This window comes from Sinocyclocheilus rhinocerous, unplaced genomic scaffold, assembly GCF_001515625.1.
Source record: "Sinocyclocheilus rhinocerous isolate Xijiao unplaced genomic scaffold, SAMN03320098_v1.1 scaffold444, whole genome shotgun sequence".
NCBI lineage: Eukaryota > Metazoa > Chordata > Actinopteri > Cypriniformes > Cyprinidae > Sinocyclocheilus > Sinocyclocheilus rhinocerous.
Window position 1 is genome coordinate 2,018,199 of NW_015645540.1, and position 10,854 is coordinate 2,029,052.

The 10,854-nt window shown below is 36.5% G+C and overlaps 2 protein-coding genes across 2 annotated transcripts; one reads left to right on the top strand and one right to left on the bottom strand.

The window, feature by feature from the left end:
• Positions 1-2,398: 2,398 nt before the first annotated feature.
• gadd45bb (growth arrest and DNA-damage-inducible, beta b) lies at positions 2,399-4,223 on the bottom strand. Its single transcript, XM_016509996.1, has 4 exons — positions 4,026-4,223; positions 3,814-3,915; positions 3,484-3,709; positions 2,399-3,005 (listed from the first exon to the last, which is right to left on the bottom strand). The coding sequence occupies exons 1-4, from the start codon at positions 4,067-4,069 to the stop codon at positions 2,901-2,903; spliced, it is 477 nt and encodes a 158-aa protein (XP_016365482.1). The 5' UTR covers positions 4,070-4,223; the 3' UTR covers positions 2,399-2,900.
• Positions 4,224-9,342: 5,119 nt separating this feature from the next.
• On the top strand, positions 9,343-10,159 carry LOC107706403 (cocaine- and amphetamine-regulated transcript protein-like). Its single transcript, XM_016510110.1, has 3 exons — positions 9,343-9,502; positions 9,608-9,691; positions 10,052-10,159. Exons 1-3 carry the CDS (start codon positions 9,374-9,376, stop codon positions 10,157-10,159), a joined length of 321 nt encoding a protein of 106 aa, XP_016365596.1. The 5' UTR covers positions 9,343-9,373.
• Positions 10,160-10,854: the final 695 nt, after the last annotated feature.

A 10,854-nucleotide genomic window follows, 5' to 3' on the forward strand; every position in this document is an offset into this window, starting at 1 on the left:
TTTTGTGTAATGAAATGTGTTTATGTGGTTTAAGGTAAAGAAAAAACATTATTTTCCACATACTGTACATTATTGTTTCTCCTCTATGCCCTGCCTTTCTGAAACGCGTCGATTTTTTACAAAGCTCATTGTTCTGAAAAGCGATGTGTGCTCTGATTGGCCAGCTATCCAGTGCGTTGTGATTGGCCGAATACTTTTATAAAGAATATCTCTTTGGGTTTGAGACTTTAGTCTTTGCAACTTTAGGGATCTTATCTATTCACGAACAGCTTGTAACACTCCAAAGAGAAAGGAAAACTTGAAATCACATCATATGACCCCTTTAACTAAAATGAGGTAACAAATTAGTTGGTCATGGTTAAATTAAAACAAGGGAACAAATTAATAAATGGTGGCCACAAATTGAGCTGTGGGAACAAATTCTTAATTCTAAATAATATCTACAGTATGTTTTCTTCTGCATGTCTCTGCACAACAGATAAATCATGTATATTTATAAAGCTCATAGAATATTTTCTGTTGGAATAAATATGGAAAAGAATCTTTGAACCTGTTGATCCACCTGTGATTTTCTTCATTTCATGATCTTAAAATAGCTTGCCCTATGAATATACACACTACAAACATCATAATTCTAATGTGCTGTGTTCATACTTATACTATAATGTTTATGTCTTTCAAAACCCCACCATGCTCCACTTTTTGCTTTTCAGTGAATATTTGAGTCAGTGACATGCTCAAATATAGCTCAGTCTAAGAATAGAACATGCAGTCAGACTATTCATAGCAGAGGCTGTTACCTCAGTATAGCAAGTATCGTTGTTAAAGGGCTGTGCTATTGCTGCCATGGAAATAAGAGCCTTCTGTTCCAGTTTTTCTTCTATTTTCTCCCTCAGGCTTGACGTCAGTGCAGCCGTGAAGTGCGCAGCTCAACCCAGCAGCCGCCCAGGGTACGACCATGCTTTAGTCATGTCTGTCTGCAGAGGAGCTCGTCAACGTTGGCTTTGTGCACGTACAAGAGCCTTGGGGCAGAAAACACTGTTTTCTCTCTGGCATTTACAATGAAGATACAAATATATCTGTCAGTTGCTAACTGATCCACCCCACTGAAACAATGGCCCGTTGATGACTTCATAAAGTGGGTGATTATTGCTCACTAACTTTTTTCTCATCACTGTTCTTGAATTGTGCCATTGTTTTTTTTTTAACCTCTCGTTCAGTAACTGAACATTTTTTTGGCACAAGGAAACTGTAAACACTGCCACATGTGAGAACACAGCTCCCTGTGAAAATACAGACATGCCTTTCAAATCCTTCCATACGGCATGATACATTCTCAAGAAAAGGCTGATACTCAGCCTGTGCAGGTGTAGAAGTCTGAGTCATCCGTATGACATTATTCACTTCATAAGGTCATTGAAGTCAGAGTGATCAAGCTATTTTTCCCTCTTTTTTTGGTCTTCTGAAGAACAGCACAAGTGTGTGACTAATAAGATGTGTGTGCATGTTTTCATGTCAAGTCTATTAAGGCACTGATTGTTCTTTTTGAAAGAAATATTACTATATGAGTAATGTTATGTTCATACTGCAAGCCTTAGTGCTCAACTTTGATTTGTTTGGCTGTTTACATTATTTTTAAATTTCAAACTTACCCGCATGCGCAAAAGAACTATAACAAAGACGGCACACAGTGCGCTGTAATATGGATGTAAGCATGTCAGTATTTATAAAGTGATGTACCATGGAAGCCAACAAATTTGTATGCAGGTGGTAAGAAGGACGAAGATGAGGATCAGGAGAAACAGAGCATAGTATAGTTTTCTCTCAAGTTTTGCTTGTATGGAGTTGTTACTGTAATACTTACATCTCAGTGTCCTTCCACTGACTACATGTCTTTAATATTAATCGAGTGACCAAAGAACTACTAGTATGTAAAATCTTAGGAGTGAATCCTGTCAGCTCAGAATTGTGATGAATCTCGATCTAGAGTGATGTAAAAGTCATATGTATTCTTACACGACTGTTCAGACTGAGGTAGCATTGAAAAACATCTGGTATCAATATGTGAACAGCTATCTTGTTGGGAATAATATTTCTTTACCCTTAATCAGAACTGTCTGTTGTCCCACAGAACAATTTAAGTCCCCTTCTTCCTTATTGTAAGGCTTAAAATAACATATGATATGATAATACTTGACTATAAGGAAGCAAGAATATATTAAATAATTTGTTTTTGTTATGAGTTCTGAGCTGATCTCATGTCAATGCATGTGACAGGTTTTATAATGTCCAACAAGTTGCACTTTCTGGCATAAAAAACACAACAGGAACTGTTCAGTTTAAATCATTAAGCATAAAATGTATTTTATAAGAAAAAAGTAAACATTTGTAAATGTATAAATAACCAAATATATTATTTGTTGTGAATGACATCAGTGTTAGGCATAAATAAAAATGAAGACAAATTCAGTCCTTAAATAGCAGTCTCTTTTTAAGGCAGAGGTTCTTTTCCTCTGTAGACCCATCACAATATTGTCAGATCTGAGTCATGTGTTATTCATTCTCCACCCACGTGGATTGAAAGCAAAGTGCGGCCATATGCCACCGCCCAGATCCCCTAGCATCCTTGCTGCATCCCTTAAGAGGTACAACACAGTCCACCAACCATCCTGGTGCTCCTCTGGTCCCTCCGAAGGGCGACGACACCGATCATGCAATATGAGGAACATGGACGAATGTCTCTAGTATCCTCTGACACTTAGAATTCCATAAACATGGAAGTGGAAGCTCCATAATGGACTATTAGACAGTCCCCTTGAATTGATGAGTATGTCCTCATGACGGTTGAAGGACGACATCAATATTCCGGTTCTCTGCAGCACATCTCAGTGCACAACACCTCAGCGCTCTTGCAGGGCAATGGAGGGCACCCACTGGTTCCTGCAACGGCTTTCCTTGCAGTAACTCCCCACTTCATTCAGCTTGAGATGCTCGGCTTGTGGGTTCTATGAGAAGGAACGAAATATGATTAGTATTGCATATCTTTGATATGCAATATCAAAGCTTGTTTGTTACTTTCCCAGTTTGTGTTAAGGGTGTGAATTATGGTGGGGGTGGGGGAGTGGGTGTCTTACAAGTAGCCTACAACAGTTCTTTTTTTATGAATAGTAGCCTATTAATACATTTCCAGTGAGGTTTAAAACATTTCAAAGTTAGTCCTTGAACATATTGCCATAATCTCGCGAATATATACTTTAAGCAACTGTACGCGTTTTGGAAACGTTTAGCGAAACTAATTTCGGACACAACATTGGCAAAACTGTCATTCTTCATTCATCTTTACATACCACAACAAAAACGCTTGTGTTTTGTTTAAAAAGTTCAAAGATAGTTAACGACGACAAAAGCTATATGAACAAACTGCACCACCTCTCCCAAATGTTACACTGTACGTGTATTTGTAATATGCGTAATAATACTTACAGTTACAAGTATGCAGTGGAGGTCTCTTGGTTCATTGGCGTTGCTGTCAGTGGAGAGCGGCTCCCCGAGAACCTGTGCTAAACGCCTCATGCCGGAGACGCGCACTATGTTGATGTCGATGTCGCAGCAGAAGGCTTGGATGAGCGTGAAGTGGATCTGAAGCGCAACATCATTCTCGTCCTCCTCATCGGTCGCTAAAACGCAGAGGACCACGCTGTCTGGATCCCTGTAGAGGTTAATAAATGCGTTTAATTAATATGCACTTCGGTTTTTACAATTTGGTCTAATGCATGTCACCGAATTCTATTTAAGATTGAATAAAATACTTACACATTCATGAGCTGTGCAGACTCGTAGACTCCTACTGTCAGACAGTTTTGTCGTTGTGCAGCTACTAGCAGCTCCTCGAGAGCTTCACGCACAGTTTCCATTCTTTAAAGAGAAAAATGATCAGTTTTAACTTTTGAAACCCCTTAAAATTTAAAACAAATCTTTTTGAGACTCCTTCGTTTGAAATGATAAAAAAAAAACAAGTCACTTACTTTCTGTCAGTGCTGTTGCATCCAACAACTTCTTCCAGAGTCATGTTTGTCCTTAAATTATATTATAATCCAGAAATCGAAATTTCCTCCAAATTATATAATTCCAGTGAATGGCGATCTTTGATGGCAGCAGTAATACACAGAGATTTCGAGTGGTTTCTCTCTCGCACTGCTCAGATACTTCTCTCTGCGATACTGACTCGACTCGTGTTTGACTTGAAGCTGTGGGAGCCAGTGTTTTTAAAGCAGGAGTACCGTAGTGGGCGTGGTTGAAACTGCGGCCGAAACCTCATGCAAATTGGCCCCGGAGGTTTCTATGGAGTCTCCTATTGTGCGAAGTATTGTGTCAAATGCAGTTGTCTTTGTGTAAGGAACGATCAAGGGGCTATTCTCCATAATGAATTCCTGCAGACTAAGTTGTTAAAAATGAAAACTCATGAATATTGATTGATAGTTGCTTGTAGATGAACAGTTTTTTTGTCAACTGAACCCCAGTGATAGTACACGAAGTACCCCCTGAGTTTTTAAATGTTGTTAACCTTTTAAAAGAAAACAAATACATAATTATATTATAGGGGGAGAGTGGGGACTGTTGCAACACTTTTTTGCAATTCCTTCAGTTTCTCAGAGACTGATTATATTGGAAAGACTTGTCTTATTTTAATAGGCTACAGTAAAGCTATCTGTCAAATTATTCACCCACGCTGCTGTAACATGTGCAGGCTACATATGATAATATATGAAAATTTTTTTCTTGAATAGACAGTCAAATGTTGCAACTGACCCCACAACAGGGGACGGTTGCAACAGTCCACAGGGGCAGTTGCAACATTCATTAAAATGTAATTAAAATCATTCTTAAATTTCATTTTGCGATTTCTTTATTTTATTTGTGCACAGACAGAGTCTTCAGTAAGTTAAATTGGCTGTATAAAAACAAAGAATAGTGGAAACAAGTAACAACCATGTTTTGGTTAATTATTACAATACATTTTAACTGCAAAATATTAATTTAATCAAAATCAAGACACTGAAATTTCATAATAGCCTACTATGTTAACTTCTGTGAAAATTTTCTGAACTAGGGCCAGTTGCATAAACATAGCCACTGTTAAGACTGTCTTAAGAACTACTTTGACCAACTAGCAGTTAACCAGGTAATCAGTCTTACTTTTAAAAATTCAAATTAGACAAATATACAGTTTTATGTAACTGACTTTATAAGTGTGTGTGTGTGCATGTGATGTATGTGTGTGACAAAGAGAGGGTGAGAGTGAAGAAAATTAGTCCACCTTTGACTCAAACTGATTTTTAACCTATTTACTTAAATAAAGAAGGAGAGATACCCAACTATTGAAATGGATTCTTCCATAAAATTAAAATTTTGTGCCAAGCTTTTACATCAATGTTGTGGTAAGGGACAGCATGTTGGGACGGTTGCAGCAACGTGTTGCAACTGGCCCTACACTGGCAGCCATGATAAAACTTGGTATATTAGCTTGACACAATATCTTTGGCACATGCTATGCCTATGAGAAGCTAAGAAAACACTGATTAAAATTATATGACTTTAAAATGCTTCATGCAAACGGCATGTATGACAAAAAAATCTGATCATAAAAAAAAAATTTTTTAAATATGAAAATTTGTTTTTGTAAAAGGAATGGTCACATGTTTTCTTTCAGGAAGGATGATTACCCTGAAAATTCATTTTTGTTGATGGAATGGTCACATGGCTGATTTCTTTCAGGAAGGATGTGGGGTTAATTGAGCATGTGCAGTATGAATATCATCACTGTAGCTCATTCCTGATTGAAGAAATAAGCCATGTTGCAACTGCCCCTCGTTGCAACTGTCCCCACTCTCCTGATGATAATATAGATGTATTTTATTTTTTCACGACTTTTTAAACATTTAATTAATTATTGAATTATTTTGTTATTTTTAGTTTTTGCAATGTTTTTTTTTTTTTTGCAAAAGACGTTATATTTGCACATTAAATAATCAGTAAAAATACATCATAATATGAATTTATATATGTGAGACTGCTACATGCAAACAAATACATTCAGATAAATTAAAAAAGGTTAATTAATGTAATAAAATATATGAAACATTACTTTACCGTCTGCATATATTGCGTAATTCATTTATGTAATTAATTGCTTGACTATTTTGAAAAGCATTTATCAGACAGTCATGAGCCCATGAGCCCGTTATACTGTCTTCTTTGTCCAGCGCTCCATCTGGTGGCGAGAACTGCACCTCCTCATGAGGCCCGAGCACGAGGACAGGAACATGTGCGGGCATGCCATTACGATGATCACGAAGGTACACATTCGGTGATTACATCAAAACTAATAACTACATTTAAAATGACACGCACTTCGGTGGTTTCGGTGATAATGGCCAGATATCATGAGCTTAAACTGTTAAGCGTTAATGTTATGTTAGATTGCGATAATGTCCCTTGTGTAAAAGAAGTGTGCGTAATTGTATTAAAAGTGTACTTTTTGTGTACTTCAAATCTTAAAAGTATACTTTTTAAAAAGTGCACTTGCAGATAATATAATATAATTTAAATTAAAGGCCACTTAAGTATACTTAAAGAGAGTACACTTTAATGACAATAGGTCTTAACATACTTAAGTGCACTTTATAATAATGTCTAATTAAGTATTACCTAAAACACATTTAAGTGCATTAATTGCAAGCAAAATTTTAACAAATCTAAAAATTTATTTGCATTCAAATAGCCTACATTTGGTTTTTATTATAAGCTACACTGCACTGTAAAAATGACTTTTAGTTGGGTGAATGAGTCATGAATGAGTCTAACCATAGTCGAAAATACCATATTTAATTTGAACTTATGTGTGTTCTTTTAAAGTATATTATTTCCGCAATAAGTACACTTTATAAAAGTATACTTAAAGGAGTCATAGGATGCTACATGCACTTTTACAAGTTGTTTGAACTGAAATGTGTGTTGGCAGTGTGTGTACACAACCACCCTATAATGATAAAAATCCACCCAGTGTTTTTTTTTTTATCTGGTTAAATGTTTTCCCCTTTCTCAAATCGAGCCGATCTCAGATGCCTGTCTGTGTGACGTCACACAGACAGGCCCCTCCCACGATAGTTTGATTGACAGTAGCGTTTCAGCACAGACTGGACTTGCGTCTTACCTTAGACCCGCCTGAGTGAGCTGTCATCAGTCCGCCATTGTTTCACCGCCGGAGCAGATGTAGACAATAATGACTCCTAAGCGATTGAGGTGTTCTGTTGTTGGATGTAATAATGAACATAGCAGTCGTCATTTACTCCCGACATCTGAGCCGCTGAACTCACAGAGGATTACATATGTTTCTGAAGGGAATGCGCCCTAGATCTACATAAATGTGCATCTATGTTTGCGCGAATCATTCATGATCCAGCCTCATCTACAGAAGAAGTGAGTATAATGTTTTGTAATGAATCTTTGCAATTCGCCTTTCCTAATAATGTGCTAATTAGCAAGTTTCACGATGAATGCGGCTAAAGTAAACAGTCTCTCTGAGAGCAGCTCGGAAGAGAGGGGCGGGGGCAGCAGAGCTCATTAGCATTTAAAGGAAAATGCTACAAAAACGGCTTGATCTGAAAAGAGCTGTTTTTGACAGGGTAAAAAAAGTGTTTTTTACACTACCATTGAGAAATTTTAACCAAACTATGTTACAGACTTTTCATTAAGACCCTAAAGAATCATATCAACTTGTGGAAAATGGGCATCCTATGACCTCTTTAAGTGCATTTTTTTTTCACAAGGGGTGTTACAACAAAATAAAGATGAGCTGTGAATCGAAACACTGTGCGGAAGATTACTTGATTGTTAGAGGAACGCCATTTTGCATGGTGATCAGCTCAATCATGGCTATCGTGATTACATCAGTTGAATAAGATTATAGTTTGACAAAGTTTGTACGACCATAAATCAACTGTTGACAATGTGTTTATCATCTTAATCCTTTATCAAGTGACATTAATAGCCATATGGCCTTGCAAACATATTGAGTTGGCTAATAGCTCTTCACCTCGCTCCAAAGAATGATCAGAAAGTTAATAGCCTATTGTAAAATGAAGCAATGAATAAGTCCGACGATTAAAATCTTGTAGGTCATGTACACAATCTAACTTCTACATTTTGATATTTCTCAACTTTCATCAATATTCACTTGATTAAAATATTTGAGAATTACTCGCACTTTTTTTTTGCCTACTTCCGCTATTTCTTATGTTTTGTAACGAGCATCTGGCGTATAAATAAATAAATAAATGTAAGCATTTCAGTAGCCTAATTTTCTGAATTAGTCTAGAATTACTCCATCACTGTTCTGCTACCCCAGACATCCATTGCCTTGGGGTCTCTTCCTTATAGGTTGTCTCATCAGTTCCTGAAGAAACGCCACTGACCCTGGTTACTCTTCACACATGCCCCCAATCATCTGTTCCTCCTTGCCAGATCAGTGTCAATATTGGACTTGACCCGCAATCATCCAGATCATGCAGTCCTCCGGAGTTTGTCTGTCACATATCTTGAGTAATTTATCTATTAATTTAAGTAATTTTATTTAAAAATGATAATGAAAATATGTTTTTAAATGATTTACTTTGATTATTTACTTTGGATATCAGCCCAAAGGGCCACACAGTTATTTAGGACTTTATTCGGAGGTTTGTCAACCCCTGCTGGTACGTGAAGGTATTGCATTTATATAGACTAATACTAAATATATAGAAGTTTCTTTAAAAAAGAACTAAGAAATTAAATAACACTTCAAATAACAAATCAGCATATAAATGTAAAAACATAAACAACAAAATAAAGTTTCCTATAGTTGTCAAACGATATGAATTTAACTAACAATTAAGTAGGCCTATTATATTATGTAAAATTACTTATGGTACTATGGTATTTACTTTAATAGTAAAGTGTTACAGAAAGCTTTTGGGGGTTCCTGGGTTTTCTGAAATTTTGGGTGGGGTCCCTGAGTCTGTAAAAGGAAATTCCTGATTTATAACAGCGTACAAACATAGGCATAAGCAGACATATATACAGAATGCATGGTCACACCGAGTTAGAACACAAACTGTATCTGCATTATTAGGCATTTTGTATTTTTTCCCCTCACAAACTACTACAGATATGGGAACATGGCCTTGTATGAGCTTAACATGTGTCACTGAGGGTTGTCATCATGAATTTTGTAGCAGGTGATGTTGAATCCATTTATAAAGAGCAGCTCTTCATCACACCATGAGACCACTGACCATCTTCTGCTGTGGGGACCAAGGAAACTTGTTTCAGCACCATGGTTAGCGGACGGATCGTTCTTATTGCTGCTGCTTCTGCCCTGTCTTTCATTCTCACAAGCTGTGATGACTCACTTGCCGGTCGCTCTTTGGAGAGTGCCACAAAAACACAGGAGGAGAACAATTTGGTGAGTTATGCATTTTACCCTGTCTTTCATGAAGGAACATTGGAAAAGAACCAATCATCTTGAATAATCTCAGGAAATGGATCTAAAATTGTAATTATTTTACAGATAGAGGCACTGCAAGAGGTTCTTGAGAAGTTAAAGAATAAACAACTGCCACAAACTGGAAAAAAGTTTAGCCTACTTCCTTCGGTAATGTTGCATTTCACACAAATGGAGAAAATTGACACTCTTTTTTCAACTCTACCCTTATGTGGAAATTATTTTTGATCATAATTAAGTGACTGCATTCTCTGATAGGCTTTAAGTAAAATCATAAGTTCACTGCAACTTTTCACTTTGATTCACTTTGAATTTAATCATTTACAAAGAGTATGAAGTTGACAACAAAATGAGTATGTATCGCGAAGATGTTAACATAATGCTGTAATGACTTTGCATAGATACTCAGATGTAGGCTACCCATGAAATTATGCACTGCAATATCTGTTCATGTACTGTTATTACACTGACCATTTCATTACTCACATGTGTACTTCTTTTTATCTAAAGTGTGATGCAGGTGAGCAGTGTGCAGTACGTAAAGGTGCAAGAGTTGGCAAGATATGCGGCTGTCCACAAGGAACATCATGCCACTTTTTTATTTTGAAATGCCTATAAACAAAGGATATCTGGGAGAAAAATCTACCATTTTCCCTGATGCTGTTAATTGCCTTTTGCTTCAGACATTGCAGTTCATTTTTTCTTATTACTGTTGTGTAAAATGAATGGAAATTCAAAAACTATATTGTGGTGGAGATTGAACGAGGTATTGATTTTTTTTGTTTTTTACATTTTGGATTTAGAAGAATTAAATAATAACGTTAATCAATGCTTTTATAATATTACATCAGGGATTACCATTATCTCTCGTATTTGTATGTTGTAGAACATGTTGCGAGCATTTTGGATATTTAATTCTTTTGATTTTAAGATTTACTGATTGCCTGGTAAATTGAGATGGCTGAAGCACAATCACACAATAATGTGACTTACTGCGCCAATAAACAAAGGATATCTGGGAGAAAAATCTACCATTTTCCCTGATGCTGTTAATTGCCTTTTGCTTCAGACATTGCAGTTCATTTTTTCTTATTACTGTTGTGTAAAATGAATGGAAATTCAAAATAAAGTCATGAACTACTGAATGGTTTACTTCTTTTGCTTATCTTATTTACAGTATGTACAGAACTTGAATGAGGATATATATCCCCTCACTCACAGATCAATATGATTATATAGGCTGTTAAATGCATTCCTTAAACACACACACACACACACACACACACACACTCTCTCTCACACACACACACACT

Excerpts from the sequence above, each read along its gene's own strand:
- gadd45bb (XM_016509996.1), bottom strand. The coding sequence starts at position 4,069 with ATGACTCTGGAAGAAGTTGTTGGATGCAACAGCACTGACAGAAA. Across the intron at positions 3,710-3,813 it reads TCTGCACAGCTCATGAATGT|GGATCCAGACAGCGTGGTCC; the intron begins GTAAGTATTTTA and ends TAACCTCTACAG. Across the intron at positions 3,006-3,483 it reads TCCACTGCATACTTGTAACT|AACCCACAAGCCGAGCATCT; the intron begins GTAAGTATTATT and ends TCCTTCTCATAG.
- LOC107706403 (XM_016510110.1), top strand. The coding sequence starts at position 9,374 with ATGGTTAGCGGACGGATCGTTCTTATTGCTGCTGCTTCTGCCCTGTCT. Across the intron at positions 9,503-9,607 it reads CACAGGAGGAGAACAATTTG|ATAGAGGCACTGCAAGAGGT; the intron begins GTGAGTTATGCA and ends ATTATTTTACAG. Across the intron at positions 9,692-10,051 it reads AGTTTAGCCTACTTCCTTCG|TGTGATGCAGGTGAGCAGTG; the intron begins GTAATGTTGCAT and ends TTTTATCTAAAG.